The sequence below is a fragment of the Gavialis gangeticus genome, unplaced genomic scaffold (genome assembly GCF_001723915.1).
Source record: "Gavialis gangeticus isolate Ggan-Ray unplaced genomic scaffold, GavGan_comp1, whole genome shotgun sequence".
In the NCBI taxonomy this organism is placed as follows: domain Eukaryota; kingdom Metazoa; phylum Chordata; order Crocodylia; family Gavialidae; genus Gavialis; species Gavialis gangeticus.
Genome location: NW_017729032.1, coordinates 72,204,720 through 72,226,726, shown reverse-complemented (window position 1 = coordinate 72,226,726; position 22,007 = coordinate 72,204,720). Strand labels below are relative to the sequence as shown.

At 43.0% G+C, this 22,007-nt stretch overlaps 1 protein-coding gene across 5 annotated transcripts in view; it reads right to left on the bottom strand.

Moving 5' to 3' along the window:
- ELF1 (E74 like ETS transcription factor 1) overlaps positions 1-22,007 on the bottom strand; it is a 106,191-nt gene that overhangs the window by 28,288 nt on the left and 55,896 nt on the right. For 3 of the 5 annotated variants that reach the window (XM_019525046.1, XM_019525047.1, XM_019525048.1), the window contains exons 3-4: positions 10,774-10,948; positions 2,518-2,682 (exon numbers count right to left, since the gene is read on the bottom strand). In XM_019525046.1, coding sequence (XP_019380591.1) covers positions 2,518-2,682; positions 10,774-10,948 — 340 coding nt within the window. Of the gene's footprint in view, positions 1-2,517; positions 2,683-3,334; positions 3,435-4,179; positions 4,198-10,482; positions 10,491-10,773; positions 10,949-22,007 lie in introns of those variants that run through there. The other 2 variants (XM_019525050.1, XM_019525049.1) reach the window with 2 other exon arrangements.

Sequence of the window (22,007 nt, the reverse complement as noted above, 5' to 3'; positions counted from 1 at the left end):
GAAATTGTGGGCAGGGGGAGAGGAGGGGAGGCGGCAGAAAATAGATGCCAGAGAAGTAGGCATGGAGGGACAGGCAGCAGGGTGGTAGAAGTGGTGAAGGGAATAGGAAGCAGGAGACAAGGTGTAGAGGAGCAAGGGACAGAGGTCAGGCTGCTTGACCCCCCCCTGCCACTACTTTCCCTGCCGCAACACTGGGGTTGGGAAGTGAATTTGAGATGGCCCTCCAAAAATTGGATTCTATACATGGAAAATTAGAACAAATGTATAAGTTTTCCACAGGGGTCATCTTAAATTCAGAGATTTGGGCAAATATATCCAATTCACACAGCAGATAGCCCAACAAAGCATGCTGCTTCTCCCTGTTTCGATGCTCATTTAGCTGATACGTTTACAGAGGCTATGTCCACAGGGATATGGTAGGCCAATCTAGTTTGTTTCAGCTAATTGTAACTGTTTAAATAAACCAAAAGGAAGCACACGCATAAGCAGGCACATTACCCTTGAATTTACACCATTACCCTTGAATTTACACCATTCTGTTCTTGCTTTCTGCTAAGATACTCTTTGGCACAATTCCAGTGCTCAGCTCTATACTCCGTGAGTCGTCTTGGTAGGTATTGCAATGCAAGGGCAGGGGGGAGGATCAAACAACAAACTCCCGTTAAGTCCTCTCACAGCATCTATTTATTCTGCCAGCAAATGCCTGTGTGGCAGCAGAGAGGACTGTGTGGAGTGCAGTGATCATGAAAGTAAAAAAAAACAAACCACATACCCAAGAGAATAAGGCAGATGCATTTGGAATCATCCAAGCAATTAGATTTAACTCTGTGGTTTCATAGAGCTCTTAGTGCTGAGCCATTATGGCCAGTAAAGAAGAAGGGTATTACATCAATGTGACATTTATTTTGAGAGGCTTTGGGCTCTGTTGGCTAGCAGTTGGCAGTATACTCAATGCATGGCATTCCCACATGCTGTCCTATAGATGCTGGGGGACGTTACCACGAGGCGAGTCCCCGAGAGATGTAGACATCTTCAAAAAGCCAAGGGAGAATCTAAGGAAGATATGCAATACTACTATGTACCAGCTGGTGCAAGACTGGAAGGGAGAGAAAACTATTTATATAGGTGGTCCTGCAAGACCTGCTTTTTCTAATGACAGAAGTGTCAAAATGGAGCGCTAACTTTCCCTGAAGCTCTTTCTAACTACGAGTGTTGTTAAGCACCAGAATACATTATCTACAAATTTTGCGGAATCTCCATCATTCAAAGATAATGCAGATTAGACAAACATTTGACCTAGCATGGTTTAGATAGAGATGCTCCTGACCTTGAGCAGGGGCTTGGACTACATCAGCATTTTTCAACCAGTGGGTTGTGACCCAAAAGTGGGTCGCAGGAATATATGAAAGGATTGAGAAAAAACTTTTAAAATGGATCAGCAAACTTTAAAAATAGATTTTCTTTTAAAGGAGAAAAATGTGGGAAACTGTGGCTTTTCCTTTGCAGGCTGGCAGAGTTCCCTGGGGCCCTTCCTGCCCCACATACCCACCACCTGCCTCATACACTGGGGAGGCTGGGGCCTAGGGGCAGTGGGTCGAGAGTGAGGGGTCCTGGGTCAGGACCAGCCATCGATGTTTACAAATGGGTCCCACTACAAAAAGGGTTGAGAACCACTGAACTAGACGATCTCCTGAGGTCTTTTCCAGCTCTGTTTTTCTTTGATAGAAAGCTAAGTGTATTAATGAAAATGTGAGCCAAGGAACCATTTTCAGCAACATCTTTCTTCCTGTACCAGCAAACCTGCTTGCTGTACAGTACATTTGATTTCTTAAACCACACACTGCTGACATTCTAAGTGAGAAGGAGGGCAGGGGAAACATAGGGATGGGAATAAGAAAGGAAAAATAAAAGCAGGAAATTGCTTAGGAACAGGGGTACAAAAGCAACAGTGTGACTAATGGATTTGAAACTTCAGGGACATAAAAGTTTTCAGTCTCTGGCAGAAATGTCATTCTGAGCACGCTGGTGAGAAGGGGTTAGATGTTAAGCAAGCAGAAATAGGGTCCTGGAAGACAGCTGACATCCAAAACTATAGTCTGAATCCCTCTTTTAAAGTTGCATTATGAGGTCATAACTTCTCAATTACTCCCCTTGATTGGACTACGTAGCTTATTTGGGGTCAAGGTAATACCAATAAATTTTTGGTGCAGTTCTACTTTGGAGAGACTAAAATATGGAATAGTAGAGGATCCATATGTATAGTGAAATAATAATTCCACATGATTAGAACTGTACCATCACTAGTATCTGAGTAAATACCCTCAGTTTGCAAGTGAAAAGCAAATAAAATGGTGATTTTCTTGATTCTCCAGAAGAGAAAACGTAATCCAATTTACCGATGTTTGCATGCATAGCTTCTATTAATACTAAATGGAAGCTGCATGCACACAGGATGAAGACAGCACATCTCTAAGTGTTTTGTTATTCCAAAGTTGTATATCCCATGAGCCCCCTTACCCTTTTTCTTCTTAGGTTGCTCAAGTTCTGGCGTATCTAGTGATTCGCTATAACAGTCTTGAGGTTGGTGAACTTCTACTACCTCAGGAATCCCATCAAGTGTGACCGATACATGCGTAATAGGAGCAACCATAACTTCATCTTCAGATGTACCAAATATATTTGCTTAAGGAAAAAAACAATAAAGACTTTAAGAATACTCTAACAGAATTAAGTGGACTCTTTAAAACCACTTCCATTTCTAAGAGAAACAAGTAAGCAAGCCAAATAAAACCATAATAGTGTACAGAAAATGCATTACTGCAATTAAGGTCTTCATGGCAAAACAGATCAGTCCTTAAGTAAACACATCTGTTCATGAAGTTTATACAGAATAAACAACTTAGTAGCAAAAGAATTTAATGCTCTAAACATAAGCTAAATTTTGATGCAATCACAACAGAATAGCACTATATTTTCATTCATATTTAAGGTAAGCTGGATAGATAAAGTGACTATTGTTACTTTGCCATCATGAATGCAAAGTCTTTCAAGAGCCAAGCTGGAGCAGCATTTAGCAGAATATCACCCACAATATCACTTTAAGAATACTCACCCACCTTATTTTATGTTCCCTTCTTTGTGCCCTTCAGTGGCCAACCCTGACAGAAGGTTTCAGTGCTGCTGTGATTTTTCATCACACACTATGTTCCAATGTCAAATCTACTGACAAATCCCCCATCCACCCATTTCTTTTATAAAAGCACAAGCCATAATATATTGTTTTTCATATTTCACTTAGAAATAAGGCAAATGTAGATCTGACTTCTAGACTTACTTATTCTTTTTTCATCCAACATAGGACCAGGGGAATCCATACTGAGAAGTGCCTCACCAGCTTCAATAGTCTCCATTATTTCATCTCCACTATGATGCACCTGGGGAGGAAGAACCAGCACCATACCTACAGGCTGGAGAACTCCCTTCTCATCAGTGCAGAGGCAGAAAAGGATCTTGGAGTCATCATTGATGCCAATATGAACGTGGGCCAACAGTGTGGGGATGCGGTCAGGAAGGCCAACCACACCTTGTCACGCATCCACAGATGCATCTCGAGCAAGTCCAGGGAGGTGATACTCCCCCTCTATGCAGCACTGGTCAGGCTGCAGCTGGAGTACTGCGTCCACTTCTGGGCGCTGCACTTCAAGAGGGATGTGGACAACATGGAGAGGGTCCAGAGGAGGGCCACTCGCATGATCAGGGGACAGCAGGGCAGGCCCTATGAGGAGAGGCTACGGGACCTGATCCTGTTCAGCCTCCACAAGAGAAGGAGGAGGGGGGATCTAGTGGCCTGTTACAAACTAGTCAGAGGGGACCAGCAGGCATTGGGGGAGTCCCTGCTTCCCTGAGCACTACCAGGAGTGACTAGAAATAACGGTCACAAGCTGGCAGAGGGTAAATTCAGATTAGACATCAGGAGGTGCTACTTCACTGTCAGGGCAGCTAGGATCTGGAACCAACTTCCAAGCAAAGTGGTGCTGGCTCGTACCCTGGGGGTCTTTAAGACAAGGCTTGAGAATCACCTTGCCGGGGTTGTTTGACCCCAGTACTCTTTCCTGCCATGGCAGGGGGTCGGACTTGATGATCTGCTCAGATCCCTTCCAACCCTACTAACTATGAAACTATGACAAGATGCTTCAACTGAAGGCAAGAGACAATATTTCATTTGTAACAAGCTGCAGCTTGGACCTAAGCTTTACAAGCTGCTTAATTTTATGCACTTTTGCCTAAAAGGTTATATTTAGCTGTTATACACAATTTATAAGTGGAAATATTTATGGGATGGAAATGAAGGTTCAAAGCATCTTGGTGAATAAAAGATACTTTTAAAAATAGCTTTTCCTAAACTGCGATCTAGTCTTCCCCACCTTTTCCTCTATCACTTTCACCCACTGATGGTATATGGAGTAAACAATCCTGTGGCTACAAGCCCCAGGGGGGAAAAAGTACTAGAAAACACAGTGTATTTTGGATCATGACCTTATAAAATGGCCAACCTCTGTCTCTTGTGAACAAAGGGAGTGAATTCCAAACTCAAGGCACTCACCAAAAATGCTCTGTTCTCTACTCCCCTAAGTGTAGATGGACAGAAAGACAGCATGACATTTTACCCCATCACAACGTCCACAAGAGGGCACGTATATAATCCAAAAAATAACTCGTAAAACATTCAGATTCTTAGAGATTATAACCAGCAATAGGAAGTGTGCACACCAGCAGTGGGCTGGGAATCAGTGCAACACAGAACGAAATATTCAGTGCCAAAAGATTTTGATAACCAATGGAATTTACTGAAGACTTCATCATAGTTGTCGTGTACACAGCTGTCAGTGATTTCAAGATTTCAATCTCAAACTTGAAAAAAAATGGACTGAAGGTCAAAATATATATAAGAAATTACTCTAGCTTCTCCCATTGCTTGGAGTTCATTCTCACTGAGCCACTAAGTGTTCTGCTATAGAGAACTATCTTGGTCCACATTTGCAGGGAGATTTGGCAACCTGTAGCCCAGGAGCCAAATCCAGCCCCACAAAGGGCTTGGATCCAGGCTGCATTTTACTAAGGGCTTACAGATCCCCAGCCATTTAATCCAATCCACATTTTGTTAAAGGTATGCAGATTGCCTCTGGCTGCTCCAGCCAGCTGCTCCAGCCTTCCAGAGGGCTGCTCTTCTTTACTGCAACCTCTGGAGCAGCTGGAGGAGAATAATGACCTATGGTGCTGACTAGGTCTCAAGCTGCAGCCCCGTATTAAAGGTTGCAGCTCTGTCCCCTTCAGGTGTGCTCCAGGTCTGACCCTCTTACAGACCTTGCCAAGGACAACACAGGCAAGTTTGTATAACCAGGTTCTCAACCACACTGTTCAAACTAAGCAGGAATAGAATACATATATTCAGTCTAAAGCATACCAAAAAAGTACACTTGTGAGGCCTTCTTTAATATCTACTCCAAGTGTTGCAACTTAGACTTGCACTATATTCAGTACAAAAAACACACATTGGAAATGGTACCTTGAATAAGTAGTAATGGCCTTCTTTCTCCATGCACTATCATTTTGCCTTATTATTTAAGTAAAGCCCTATCAAGCCATACATTCATGGCAAACACTATCCAGCATTGCCTTTACTACCATGGTGTTTGTGGAATTGCACCCCTAGGGTCAGATTCCATTCCACACTGAAAAAATTATTAATCCAAAGGGTCAGTGGGTCCGCCTCCTCCTTACTGCTTTTTAGTGACTCCAGTTGAAGGGTAAGATGGTGGTTGTTCCAAATGTAGATGCATTAATGGATTTTCAGTGAAATACATTCTCACTTAGGTTTCTACGTCTATTTACATACCTAATAAGTGGAACGGAATATGACCTATTGTTATCACAAGTAGTAGCTTAGCATGACCCCTGCTCCATGGCTGTTGTCTTACTTACGGAAAGACAGTAACAGCTAAAATCAGAACCTATGATTCCCCTCACAATCTAAATCCCTATATAATATGATAAAGTGAGCTTTATTTAGTGCAATTAAATACATTAAAACAAAAAACAAACCCTGAAATGCTGTATACAGCTGGGTTCCTAACACTGTGGCTGCTTGAGTGAGTACTTTCCACTTGTACTTAGATGCTTTTGCTGTCCACTAGTTACATTCATACAACCCCCACACTTTCTACAGCATGCTCTGGTTGTCGGCATTTGTGGCAATCAGCTTCAAAACACAGACAATAAGGCCTGTTGTCCAAGCTGTGAAGGACTGTACCAGTTACAGCTGTATTTAAATTCAGCCCTAATTCCACTACAGACAGAAACAGAGACCCAGAGACTCAAAATAACAGCAAAATCAAGAAAAAGGGAAGTCACAAAGTTAGAGCTACAGATTTAGTGACTTTTTTCAGAAGAAATTATTATAATTTGAACTCCGATCTGGTTGTTGCCTAGCACTCTAACCCAATTATAATTTAAGAACACTTAAAATTGGGGGATATAGCAAAATAATGCTTTAAAAACACACATTTTTCAAGAGACATTGTTCAGTCTGTGGGTACTATTACAGCGTTGTGTAATCTACATACTCATGATGACTCAAGCGTTATTGCTCAATTCATGTAAGTTACTTTAATACTGGGAGGGGGTGAAGAGAATTGTATTTCAGCAGAAACACCCTCTCAAGATTACTTGGCATTCAAATTTAGCACTTGTAACTACTGTAAGTCACTCTTGTGGGTCCTAATGTACTCAGGCCTGTACAATTTAATTACTGGTACATAACAATTGAAAGTCTTTTTTCTATTTGTTCCTACTGGCACCTCCCCAATCAGAACATGCATTCATCTGTGTTACAACATTCTCTTTCATCCAAACACAGTACACTGTGGTTAACTAGCTATGGGATAATTTACTACTAAGGTTTGATTCACCATTGTTCCAATTTCCTGCCAGCTCCTCCCACACTGTATTATCAACTCCTGATAAACTATTGTTACTGGATAATTCACCACTAGTGTGACAAATTAACCTGAGTTTATTGCTATTTGGGGCTTTTTTAAAATAAACTGTTCTTAAATAAAAAGCACACTCCAATACAGGGGGTAGAGAAGGGGTATCAATAATTTGAGTAATCCAATTAGTTGCTCACTGTTAGGTACATTATTTATAATTACTGTTAAAAAAATAGCAAGGTATACAGTCTAACAAAACATCTTCTCTTAGAATTTATGCTACCTAAAATACTGCCCCACCTTCTTCCCAGCAGAAATAACGTAGCCTGTTCAATACAGAATGTACCTCAAAGTCAAGCACATTTTTAAAGAAAAAAAAGCAAACTTTTATTACTCCTCTTTTAGTTATTTACAGTCTACTTAGATCAGCAGCTACTGACAATACAATCTACTGCAATTTCTCAGTGTAACATGCTTTTAATATACAAGGAAAGTAAAGGTGCACTTTATAGATTAACTAAATCAGAGTTGCATAAGCTTTCATGAGCCCAAGCTCATTTCATCTGATGAGCTTTCAGGCTCATAAAAACTTATGCATCTCTGGTTTAGCTAGTCCATAAAGTTCATCTCCACCCTGCCTTCTGCCTGACTTCAGACTAACACTGCTGTATCTTTCTATGTTTTAACAGGGAACGAGAGCTATACTGTTAAATGAAGCATGTCTGTCACTAAAAATAATAAAAAAGATTTATAATTTGGATAAATGTAGTAACTGGAATAGTCACTGTAAAAACCACTTCTTTTATCTGGCAATTTCAAGAGGGTGTCTTGCATCATGTTCAAAATTAGAATTGAAGTAATGGCTACAGTTTGCATTAAAAATAAATTCTTGCAGATTTCTCCAAGAAACTTAAGAGAAAGAGGGAGAAAGTGCTACTTTTTACATGTAGCCCAAAGACTATATGTATCAGCATTCCTATGGTCACATGGAAATGACTGTGTATGCAGAGCCTTATAGACCACATGCATGCTCAGAGCAACAGGGGAAGGTAAAAAAGGAAAAAAATACAATACCTAGGATTCCCCTGTAGTGAAAAGAGAAATATCTTCTTAGGTGAGAATGTGTGCTTTGCATATAGGCAATAACCATACTAGGTAAGCACTGTAGTGAAGTTTGCACTTCACTACATACGTATACATTAGATATATGCATACACTAGATACATATGTCCCTTAATAAATACAAAAGGCAAGAATTTCATAGGGTGGTATCTTTTACTGGACCAACTGCATAGTTGGGAAAGAGTTAGACACGGTGACCCGAAGAAGAACGCCTTACCTAACTGTACCCCAACTATGCAGTTGGTACCATAAAAGATACCACCTTAAGAAATCCCTGACTCTTGCAGAATTCCTGGACCATCACTAGCTACAACGGCACTCTAACATTCAACAAATTGGTATTTTAATCCTGAATCCTAATAAGAGAGAATCTGTTAGTGCCCCCAGAGGCAGAGGAGCCACTATGTTTTCCATAGGGTGGCAGTTTAAATTGGATGAAAAAAATGGGAGAGTCCTCATCTTTATAGCATGGAGTAAAGGGTGCTCAGCTTGGGGCGGGGAAGGGGGTTAAGCAAGTTTTGACCACACATGCAGCACCATACCCAGCGCCATAGGCTGTATGCGACTCCATAGGCTCTGTGAAATCATGGGCTGCAAGTATGGCAGGTTTCCAGTCTCTGGGGACATTGAGGAAGACCCCAGCACAGTACAAGCCTTGCATGAGCAGCAAATGACCACAAGGCTGCTGGCGGGCAAGGTTGGGCCAACCCATTAGCCAAAAAAAAATTGAAGCTAATTCAGGTTTACACCATTTCCACAGCTCAGAAGACCCTGGAATGTGGTGCTTTTAGGAAATGGAAATTATCAGCCATCCAATTACACATTAGAAATAACCAGGGATCCCGGTTTGCTCTGATTGTAAAAAATCCCCAATTTTTGGTTTAAATTAAGGAAACCAAAATCCACATTTTTCCATGATTAAAATAAAACGCTACTATATATATATATAAAGTAGATATATATCTAATATAGTCAATATATATCTATATCCCTATCTATATTAGTGGTGTTTCATTTTAATCATGGGAAAATGTGGATTTTGGATTACTTTTTTAAAACTAAAATGGGGGGATTTTATTTTTTTTTTTTTATCAAAGAAAACCAGGATCCCTGGAAATAACAAATACAAGCAGCAAGGGACTTAAGTCAGAGTTCCAGTCAGTAGTTAGCAAACAGCCCAAAACTGACATGAGATCATGACAGAAGTTACTGAAAAGCCTCAAGCTAACACATCTGTAAAACTCTGTTTTGTTCATGGATAACTCACTAATGGAAAAAGGGGGCAACTCTTCAAATAAAACTCTGCTGAGAATAATTCCTGCCAAGTGGGTTTTAGTTTTGTTTTTAAATACGGGCACACATCCGGTACAAAAAGTTGCATGGTAGGAGAACAAGCTTCTATCAAACATTTTAGCCAAGGTTATCACATATGAAAGGACTCAAAATATTAAGAGCATGACTTTGAAAACTGTTCTGGTTGGGAGGTTAGACTTTCAGGCAATCTCACTACCATTCACCAACACTTGAGACTACATATTTGTGACCTCCTCACTGGAAAAAAGCAAAACAAAAATAGATACTACTATCACGTAGATCAAAATTCTGGGAAGATGTCCACTCCCTGCAATGCTTTACACCTTCTGAAGGATCACTTTGCATGGTCTGTGTACTCAGTATCTGCCTGAAAGATCTGAGCTACCTATGATACTGCAAATAAGCCTTCCTCATCAGGGTCCTACATTTGTTTTCTCTTCTTCTCAGTCCCTCTTCACTAACAGAGTTTTATATAAAACACCTATGTCATCAAACTAAGCCACTGTTAAATGTTGCAAAGTATCTTTTGTATTTTTTACACTTACTTTTATAACTCTAACCATCATTAGCCTATATATTTTAAAGCTATTAGTGCATCTTCAGGTAGTTAAAACAGTAAAATTACATAAAAGTCTAGTTTACTTCTTGCTATAGATACCTGCTTTTATTGAAAAAGTTCTGAAAAGCCAGGTACCCACCTCTAAAGCCAGGTATCCACAAGAAAATATGAACAAATACCTTACAAAAATAAAAAGCACAAAGTCTGAGAAACTGTTGAGTGGGGCCTTCCAGCACCTATAGTGCATTAATTGTCCAATTTAGACTGTAAATTCATATGCAGGATATATATCATCATGGGGTACATCATCTTCATAATGTATAGCACTAACAAGAAATTAGTAATTAAACAGCAATTCTCATTTATAAAAATATTTTCGGCTTGCTTTTTTCATGATTTTGGAAAAGGCAGGGTCATGACATTCAGCTGGGGGAGAAGTTTTTGCTACTGGTTTTTTCCAACAGCACCACAGTTTTGCTTACACTGTACACCTTCCACAGTTTCTACTGCTGTTCTAATAAAATATATTATTGCATTTTGTAAAAAAAAATGCAAAGCACTAGGCACATACATCAAGTATACTGTAACAAGTCTACTTACCTTTATTGCCAGTACCTTAAGTTTTGTTTTAAAGTCGTAAAGAACATGGTAAGAGATTCTATGCAGCCCTTTACACTTCCCCTATAACTTATCTTTCATATTTGGCTCTGGCCTAGGTCTGTTTCATTTTTGCTTTGTAAGGAAAAGTTTGTCATTGCAAGCCACTGCCACCTTGTTAAAGCAACGAACCTGTCAGAGTGATATCATCATCTTCTATGATTTGCTCTTCTGCAACGTCCAATGAACTTTCGGTAATCATGTCATTAGGTTCATCAACACAGGATAAGCCAGAGTAATTGTGTAGGAGGTCTGCACTAGGAACATGTTCCACAATGACAGCAGGGAAAATAGATGGATCACCAAGCTATGAAAAAATAAATAAATAAAAAGTTTTAAGCTACTCCCAAATGTTATGTCTGCCAATGTACAATACATCAGAGATAGCCAGCCTGCAATACCTATGCCACAAGTGGCACAGGCCGCAGGTCAGGAAGGGGGCAGGTATTACACCAGCAGACAGGACAGGAAGCAGAAAGCAGAGCAGCAGAATGAACAGGAAGAAAAAAAAATCAGTGGCAGATCAGGCAAGGAGCACAGGGCAGGAAACAGAAAGCAGAACAGCAGATCCAGCAGGGGAAGGGGATTACAGTGACACTCCAGGAGTGTGCAGGGCTAATTTGTGCTATCCCTGCCAAAAACATTGACCATGACTGATCTACGGTGTTACTAAAAGCATTAGACAGCTAGGACCAGTAACAGTAACAATCCAGTAGTGTTTCAATCTGCAAAATGGAATAGCTGTAGACTAATCACTGAAGTTTCTGAAATGTTCACTTTGTTTTGAGCAAGAACATTTAATAGAGACATAATTGAAAATCGTTTAATGTAGGATCCTCACAACAGCATTTTACAGAGTAACTTTTCACAAAGAAAGCACAATTTAAAAATAAACCGGACAGAGGATTCAAAAACATACCATAGGAAGTAACTCCACTACTCAGAGATGTAGCAGGGCATAAAAAAATCATACAACCTGCTAGCTGTTTTTCAGCTCTAGTTCTTATGGTCCTATTAATTTGAAGCTGTGCTATCCTCTCCCCTCCTCAGTGTTGACTGTCTATTATCAAACCCACCCTGCAAACTACTATTTTGCTTCAGATGCAGAAGAAATGAAGCAATTGGAAAATCAGCAGGAAGTCAAATTGGTTAGCCATAATTAAAAGATGCACATTCTTTCAAAGCTCAACTTCTTAACAGGAAGAGGTTTTCAGAATAAAAAGTACCCTTTGCTACAAACAAGTGTTTTCCAAAACACTTTTTTAAAAGGTCATGTGCAGAAAGAGATTTACTATCTGACAGTAGCATAACATCTTACATATACCACATTAATTTTACAATCTATCAGGAAGACTATGCTTTTGTAAACAAAACAACGTGGGTGAATTTAGAGCAGAGATATATTTCTGAAGATTACAACGCCTAGATTTGCACAGCCCAATTTTTTAACCATGCTAGAAAAAAATATCACAATTGTAAGCTGTTTTGAGCATTATTTATTTTACAAAATCTGACCATTGGATACAATTCAATTGAAAGTAAAATATGCCTCAAGCTATTGGTTCAACACAAATGGATATTGGGGTGAAGTATCTCCCAGCAAAATGTTATGGCTGCAAGTACTGAAATGGCAAAGGGTGCTATTAAAAGTTTTGACAGGCAGTAATTATTATTTTAAGTTGCTAAGTGTTTTCTAAAAATATGTTTTAACAACAGATGTGCATTTCATGGAATAAGGCACAGATTAAAAATAATTTAAAACAACCTCCCCAACATACTTAAATGAATTTCTACCATGAATTAGTAGCCCACTAAATACAAAAGCCAATTAACGGACTGTCAGCAAACAGGTTCTTCAGAATGCAGCCTTCAAAGTAAAATGACAGCTTACCAAAGTAATACAAGTGACAGAAAAGCAGACCCATATAAGATCACTCTAGAAGTTCTGCTAATAGTAGGAAGAGAAGAGTAGAGCTAACTCCAAGAGACAAAGGGCACAAAAAGGCACAGCCTCATGAAAAATAAATTCAATAGAATGAGCCAGGTCCACCCTGTTTTAATAATGAACAGTGTGCAAGTGCTTTCATTTGAGTCATCTACTTTATTAACATTATGAAAAAGGGTAATCAAGCCATTTATCCATTTAAGAACAAACCAGCTATTTTCTTAATGGAACGATAAAACAAAGACAGTCATTTACTCATCAGAAATAGTCAAATGACTCTACACTTCAGAAGCTAGATAGACATTAATCAGGACTCTATTCTTAAATTTCAGTTTATGCACCACTGTGGCTTCTCAAAAAATTGGCTGGTCACTTGGTGTTGGTTCCATTTCTATTCTAGCTGAGAATAACAGACCAGATACTAAGAGAAGATGAAATAGCAAGCAAAAAAAACAAAACAAAAGGACAAAGCATTTAGGAAAGAGGGAAAATTCATATAAAGTCTCTGTATAACAAACTTCTTGATTTGCCACAGGGCTACTTGATCATAAACTGAAGGAGAATGATCTACAACAGACAGGCAATCTTGTTATTGAAATGTGGCCCAGCCTACTGAAATGTTCGAAAATCTGCAATCCAGCAAGTAGTCAGAGTAATTAATGTACTGGGCAAAAGTTTATAAGTAATGACACATAAAACACTACATTTAAAAATTCCTATTAAAGCTGCACAGAAAAAAAACTCAAAAGCTATGACTATGCAAACTTAATTCAGCCCTTTAAGTGCATATAGGCAGTCCTCGGACTTATGACACAACTGGTTCCTGAAAACCGCATCTTAAGTGAAATGTTGCAACTCGGAACTAATTTCCCCATAGGAAACAATGTTATAAATGGGGGATTGGTTCCTGAACCGAGGCCCGATACCCTATTTTCACCAAAAATAACCCAGAATTTTGTACTCAATCAATTACAGATGAGTAACATAGCTACATTAATATATTTATATTGTAAATAGCAATCATATTGATTTGGAAGCACTTCTTTGAGATGACTTTGCTGGACTTTTTGAAAGGCTCTTGGCTGGACTTTTTGAAGGGCTCTTGGCTAGTGTCCTCTTAGGAGTCTTGGCTGCAGGTTTTTCTGGAGTCTTGTCTGCTTTCTTAAAGAAAGCGTGCAAGGAAGGTGTTCTCCAGGGAGATGGGTGACGCAGTAAACTCGTTAGCTGGTGTGTTGCAGCGTCGGATCAAGCGTTGTAAAGTCAAAACTGATGTCAGAAAGTTGAAACAGGGTGTCAATTTATAAAAGTTGTAAGAATGAAACGTTATAACTCGAAACGTTGCAAGTCGAGGACTGCCCATATTCATTCTGATATGGTTTTAACTGCATATTCCCTCCAGCCCCATATGCCCTGTACCTTCTTCGGAGAACAGGATGGACAATATTCACTTAAGTAGGTAGCAAACATTTTATTTCATGAAGTCTCTGCTGAGCATGTGCAAACTGTTTTCCACCCCACCCCCCCATAGGCTCCCCAAAGGACTAGGGGTGCACCGATACAGATTTTTTTGTCAGATATTCATCCGATAGCTGACACGCAGCCCAGTAGCCTGGGGACCAGCGTCCAGTCAGTAAGTCTGTAGGGGGAAGAAGCATGAGGGGGGCAGATCGAGGCCCCCCATGGTGAGGGAGGGAGTGGGGTTGAGGCAGGGGCAAGTGCTGATCAGCTGGGGCAAGGCAGGGTGCAGGATAGAGCCATGGGAGGCTAGTCTGGGAGGCACAGGGAGGTTGCAAGGCGGGGTGCAGCTCCTGGCTGCTGCACGCACCTTGAGGGAGGTACGGGGGCATGTGCCCCCAAGATATGTGCAAGGGACAAGGGCAGGCTGCCTGCTGTGGGTTCAGGCACAGGGGCTGCACCAGCCTCTTTCCGGTGTGGGGGGCTGAATCAAGGCTGTGCTCAGGGTGGATGAGGATAGGGCAGGCGGCGGCACTGGGAGGGGGGCTAGAGGAGGACTAGGGCAAATTTTGGGGTGGCTCTAGCTCTCTCCATAGTCCCCTTCCCAACACCACCCCCACCCACCCCATACGCAGCCCTGGCCCAGACCCCCTGCTGGGAAGAGGCTGGCACAGCCCCTGGCCCAAAGCCCACAGCAGGCAGCCCACCCTTGCCCTACACACAAATCCAGGGAGCACATGCCCCACATGCATCCCCCAGGGATATGCACAGTGGCTGGGAGCCGCCCCTCTGTGCCCCACCAGATGAGCTGCCCAAGGCTCCATCCCGCGCCCCACACCACACCAGCTGGGCAATGCCTACCCCTGCCCCATTCCCTCCCTCACTGTGGGGACCTCCATCTGCTTCCCCACCACAAACCAGCCGATGCTGCTCTCCATGCTGCCTGGCTATATTCCTGGCTTTGTACATGGTGTGGCTGCACGTGGCATGTATCAGTGACATTACTGCCTACACTGGCCAAAAAAAGCTGACTGTTGATACCAAAAAAAGCTGACTGGCACCTTTTATTGGTGCCAATCCGATATGGACTGATTTTTGGGTGCACCACTATACAGGACTGTACCTTATTTTGATGATTTTGCTAAGCCAGCGGTTGTCAACCAGGGATATGTGTACTCCTGGGGTTACTTGGAAAGGCCCTAGGGGGTACACATGGGCAGGCGGGGATGGAGCGTCGCCACCCACCACCCCAGGAACACAGTTTACTGTAACCTATTCTGCAATACAGAACTTTATTTTGACAACACCTAAAAAATATTGCCCTGAAAACATATCAACATGGTAATTGTGACTGGGTATCCCAAACATGGGGGTTTCTGTAATGCAGACAAGCAATGGTACAATAATTTTTAGCTCTGCCTCATATTCAAGTAACTGACGCATTTAGTCACATACGTGCTTTTAAGGAAGGAAAAAAGGTAAACATATTAAAAGTAGGGCTGTCAAACGATTAAAAAAACTGATGGCAATTAGTTACGTGATTTCAAAAATTAGTCATAAGTAATTGAGATTTTAATCGCACAGCTAAAAACTCAAAATTATGTGCACAAAAACCTCAAAATTATGCAAAATGATGCAGGTACTTTGTATGGATGGGGGTGGGTGTAGGGTATGTCCGTGGAGGGGAATTTGTGATGGTGTGGAAGGCTATGGGTGTGTATGTGGGGTTTGGAGCCCAGGGAGGGGGGTTGCTTGCAGGGGGGCCTGCAGCCTGGGGAGGACGGACCCCTGCATGCCCTGACAGGATGCCCAATCTGAGCCAGGTTCCTACTCAGCTGCCCTGGGCCCAGGGTGTGCCCCCTACCTGAGCAGGGCCTGAGGCAGTGGGCTCACCCCAGCCTTGCCGCAGCAGCAGCGGCCTGGGACTGCCTAGGAGCTCTGGCACAGGCCCAGACTGAGGATGCACAGGGACCCACAGGCCCAGAGGCAGCTCGTGCCAGAGCGCCCAGGCAGTCCTGACCCACCCCAAGCCTGAGCCGTGGGGCCCGAGGGTGCCAGGTAGCCTTGCTGTGGCTCAGCACCCCCTTCCCTGAACCCCAGTGCTGCTAGCCTGGCTGCTCAGGGCCCTGGATAGGGGTTGTGGGTAGGTGCATGGGTGGGTGTGCCTCACTCCCTCACCTTCCTGCTGCAGCTGCCCGGTGCCCATGCCCAGGCTGCCCTATGGCAACTCTGCACCATCACCACTACACCACGAGGTGGCCTGGAGATGGTAATAATGGCAGCAGGTCAGGGCAGCCAGGGCAGATGCTCCAAAACCACGTGCACAATTAATACGTTAAAAAATTAATGCATTAATTGGTTCTTGCAGTAATTGCACGTTACCAGTTATTAACTGACAGCCCTAATTAAAAGAACTGAGATGGAGGAATAAAAAGACAATTATTCATAGGAATACTAAGATACTGAAAGTGTAGTTGATTTAATCTATCAGACTCTTAAGGGGAGAACAGAAGGAAAAATATCACTAGAAGCTTTAATGGTATTTTATTTTCTAAACCATATTGACCTCTTTCAGGTTTCCATATTACTAAAGCATAAAGATTTTCTTTCTTGCAGTACTTAAGGGTAGGAAAGCCTATATTAAGTATACTGGAAATCAGCCACAGAAAATGCATATATAGTTGTAAGCTTTCATGAAAAAATGACATATTTCAAAAAAGTTCTTCGGTGTTAATGGCTAAGTATTTTCTTTGCACAGTGATTGCAGCCAGTTGCAAATTTCACAAATAAAATCTCCTTTCAGAAGAAGCTGTTATTAAAATATACTGACATGTAAGCCACAATGGAGAGGTCCAATTTTATCTCAACATTTCCACAACTTTCTCAACGATGTCAAGGAAAAAATACATGGATCCTACAAGAGTACAAGACTGCTGGTAGTTCAGTTGTTGTAAATCATACAAATGGCCTTGTACACATTAAGAATGTCAGAACTCAGATTTACTACATCATCCTTTCATGCTTACACACAGTGGGAATTATGGACGGGGAAAATAGTGTTCAGTTAAGGCCAATCTATTTTTCACGTAAAGTGTAATTATTCAACTAACATACTGAATCACATTCCTAAATTTAATACCAGACTTACAAAGCATAAGCTTTTCTAGGGGAAAAAAGCATTTCTAACGCACTAGCACAAGAGTGAGTGTGAGTTCACCAGACAGCACATAATGAAAAAAAAAAAAAAGGAAAAAATCCAGTTTTACTATAACCTGTAAATGAAATCAAAGTATCTATTCATATAAAAATAGTTTACAACTTTCTCCCATAGCCTACTTCACTGCTGCACACCCCACCCCAAAAAACAAAGATAAGAACCTGGTCCTACTGAAATCAATGGGATTTTTGCTATTGACATCTCCGGGACCAGGATTTCACATAAGATACCTAGAATAAATACTATATAAATAAAGGAGTTAACTATAGTAGATTTCACAGTAGGTAGTGATGTGTACCAGGGTTTCTTAATCTCTTCTACTTAGACAATAATAAGGCAGCATTAGAAAGCTGCAATTTGATGTAGTCAGCTGAGGCAGGGAGAGCTGCAGAAGCAAAAGCAACAAGAGGAAGCCAAAAGCTGTAGACCTGGAGGGTAGCTCGCTACTTCAGAGCCAGCTGCAAGGCAATAGGGAAGTGCTCTAGACAAGTAGAAAGGCAAACTGCAGCAGATGAGGGCTGGCTTTGAGGGAACACTGCTGCAACTGGTCAGAAGATCACATGACTAGAAGAGGTGGAGCCCTGGAAGATATAAAAAGCAGGGGTCCTAGTTTTCTGTTTAAAAATTGCAAATTCTTTGATTTTTTTTTTTAAAGCCTGCAAATCCTCTGATAAAACCCCCAAAATCCACAATTAAAATGAAACAGCACTATATATATATAGGTACCAATTGAACACAATGTTTTATTGATATATTTACAATTTTTAAGCAATTTGGAAGCCTACTAGTGCCCCAATCACTATAATAAAATACATTCTAAATACCTATAAATTTTGGTATTTGATTTAGGGTTTCTTTTATCATGGTCCCATGCATCAGAGCTCCCACTGCCCCCTTCACTCAACAGGACTCAGGTCCAGGCCCCTCACTCCCGAGCCACAGCCCCCTGACCCTGGTGACCCTCGCCCCCCATCACCCCAGCCCTGCTGGAGTGGGCTTCTAGCTGTCAGGGCTACAGGGCCAGGGACCCAGGTCTGCAGCCTCCCACAGCAGCACAGGAGACGGCAGCTGCTGCAGCCCAAGCAAGGAGCAGAGCACGAAGTCCAGCTCCCCCTGCACCACAGGTGGCAGGACCAAAGCGGAGCCATGGGGGGGGGGGCGGGTGCAGGCTGCCCTCCCCCTGGGACCTCTGTGCTCAGCAGGTGGGATCTGGTGCGGAAGAGCAGAGTGAAGCCAGGTGGGGAAGCTCCTTGCTGCTGCATGCCCTGCACTGCCCTGGCGAGGTGCCCCCTGCCCACCCAGCAGCAGTGAGGGGCCCAACCCTGCCACCCCCACTGCTGCTGGGAGGCAGGGGGCACTTTGCCAGGGCAGCGTGGAGCTTGCAGCAGCAAGGAGCTTTGCCTCCTGGCCCTGCCATGCTGGGTCCCACCCACTGGGCCACAGAGGAGGAAGGCAGCAGGGAGGGGAGTCCCAAGCCCGCAGTGGCCAGCCTCCAACCCACCCCTGCCTCATGCACAGATCTGAGGGGCATGTGTGTCCCCCATTCCCCCAGGAGTGTGTGCAGTGGTGAGGAGCCAGCCCCTCTCCTCCCAGACAAGCCATCTGCGACCCCATCCCACTCCCCACCGGGGCCCTGCGACTGTGCATTCCAGCCCAGGCCCCCAGCTCCATGCACCGCCCAGCTGGGCAGCAGCACCAACCCCAGCCCTGCCCAGCTCCCTCTCTCACTATGGGGGCCTCAATCCCCTCCTCCCCCCGAAAACTTGGAGCTGCTGTCTAGGCTGCCTGGCGGCCACATGTTCATCTACATGCACATGGCATCTCCTGCCTCACCGCTCTCCTCTTGCTCTCCCAGGGCCTTGTATACTGGAACTCTGCCAGCCTGCAGAGAGCTCTTTGCAAAAGCTGAAAATCCATGCGTTTCTCCATTAAAATGAGAAATCTGCATGTTGGGAGCTGAAGGGAGGCAGAGCCAGGACCCGGCACTCAGAGCCTAAAGCCGCTGTTGCAGGCTGTTAAAAAGGAGATTTTGGGATGTGGCAACAGAGCTGGTAGAGGATGCAGGTGAGGTTCCCTGAGAGGCACTCAATACTGTCAGGACTGAGGCCAGGACGGAGCTCTTCAAGAGTCTGGGGTCCAGTGGGTGCTGTAGGGAAAAGTTAAGTAGTTCTTAGGCAGCGAGTAAGCAACCATGCAAAGGGCCAGGGCAGCCTAGTACCAAAGAGGACAGGTTCCAAGGGGTCCAAACAGACTGACACCAACAGGGAGAAGCCAACAGGCTATGTGAGGGATGACTAAGCGAAATCTCCAAGGCATGGGCGTGTCTATGGTGGCAGCTGGAGAGCACAATTTATATCCCTAAGGCAATTTAGTGCCGTAAGGCACAGATAGAACAAGTCGGGCCATGAGCGGGGTATACGGGCCAGGATTTGTGCCACCAGGATACATAAAGTTTTGGTACTAGACTAAGGGTCTTGAGAGAGACAAATAGGAATGAAGGTCTTCCCAGACCCATCAGATGCAACCAGGAATACTCCAGGACTCGGAAGCAGCCTCCCAATTCACATAGCATATACATCAAGGCGTAGCAAGCCTTGGCAGTTTACAAAGGGGTAAACTGGGGAGCTGGAGTAAGGCAGGTTTAACACCGCCACCCTCAGAGCCCAGTCCTGCTATAAATGACATAGAGGAGACCATTACAAAGTGTTTCTGCTTTCAGGTGTAAGACTAACTTATCCCAAACCCCCAACGGTACACATCTTCCAGCTGATGGAAAATACCAATAATTCTCCATGATCCAACCTGTTGTAAATGGAGAAAATTGGAATCTGTCTCTTTCTTGAGAGGGTAATGGGGAAAAGAGGGAATGATTTCCTTCCCTGACATTGAAACATTTCTTTATAGATGCTTACATAATAGCTTCTGTTTCTTATATGCTTATCCTATAAGGTATCTCATACTGAGAATTGTAAGGGCCTTAGAGAAAGAGATTCACAAAGACTAAGGTGGCCTGGCAAGTGAAGGAGAAAGAAGAGGACTTCTCCAATTCCAGAAAGTTTGTCTTCTCTCTATGCGAGTCCTGCCAGGGTGATCCAGTATTTTTCCAGAAAATCTCTTTCCTAAAAGGCAATGTGCCACTTGGGCAAAACTCTCATGTCCATTGTCACAGATGTCTTTGCTAGTGAGCTACTGGTAAGCATCAAAGACACCAACTTAAATACGAACACAAAGATACTGTACAGAAGAACTGAGCCAGAGATGGACCCATATATTCAGCACTTGCTTTTAATCCAACAAGGCCACATGATTCAGACCTCAGACCTTGAAAGGTTTTTTTTATTATTATTATCAGTATTGTTGTTATTACTTTTGAAGCGAGTCATAGGCGGAACTAGCTGAGATGACCTTTGTGACTTCTGGAAAATGGCTCAGACTCCTAGGTGGACACTTGCCTGAACCATACGATAGTCCAGTTGAGAGGCTGCCTATATGTTCATTATACATACTCTCACGAGAAATTCACCATTCCTTGGAACTCAGATAAATGCAGCACATTGCCTTGGAGATGGCGGCATTAGGTTTATCCAGACCTTCTTAATAATTTCCTGGAAATCCTCGTACAAGTGGACAAATAAAAGGACACCCCTTCATAGTAGCTTTCTGAACAGGGAAGTTACCTTCATACAGAGACAGAACATTAGACTTTGGCTTCTGACTTCTGCTTCTCCCTCTCAGAGGGCTCACAGCTACACCAACAAAACGGGGGAAGGAATTGAAAACATGTCTGAAGGAGAACCTGCCCAGAAGGGGGAAGTAAAATGGTTGCCTACCCCAGAGGCCCTATGACACTAGAGGTGCAAGGACAGAAAGACAGAAATTGACTCTCCACAAAAGTAAAGGAGAGCACTGAGGGGAAGACACAGCGGGGACAGAAGTTAAGACATGCAGTGTCTAATGTACTTGCATGCACTTTTCTCTTATTCTGTCATAACCCCCAGAAGTCTTTACAGGCCACTTGTTTAGTGAAGAAACGGTTTCTGTCGAGATCCCTCCTAGAAGTATAAAAAGCCAGAAGAGGCACTCAAGACATTAGCAACATATTACAAGAAGTACCAGGCCTGATCCAGAGATGATGGAGAGTCTGGAGTACTACTTAAAAAACTGTGGCTGACATAAAGTAGAAACATAGGAAAATAGGCTGGAAGGGAACTCAAGAGGCCATCTAATCTAAACTCCTGTTTGATGCAGGAACATCTATGCCAGCAACTTCTTGACCAACTGTGAGATAGCAAATAGGAAGAGAGGACAAGAGAGAATGGAGTCAAGAGTAGAGCAAGAGCTATGCGAGGAGGCAATTGAGCCCACAAAGGAGCCTGCAGAAGCTATTGCCCAGTATCAGACTAAACATCCTCCCTTCTACCTCCCCCTAAAATAACCCCACTCTTCCCTATTTACACATGATTTGTGCAGTGTTGCAACAGGATCTACTAGTATAGTTAGTCCAAGCTAAGTCTTCCCACTCTCAGACTATGAAGGGATTTTTGTTATTTGTCCCTGGTCACATTTCCACACTACACAAATAGGTGCTGCAACAGCAAAAAAAAAAAAGCTACAGATATAGACATAGATCAAGTCAGCGGGTCTAGATGCTCTCCACCCCAGCGTGTTGAGGGAGCTAGATGGGGTTATTGCAGGGCCCTTGGCACAGCTTTACGAGTGCTCGTGGTGCTCAGGCCAGGTGCCAGATGA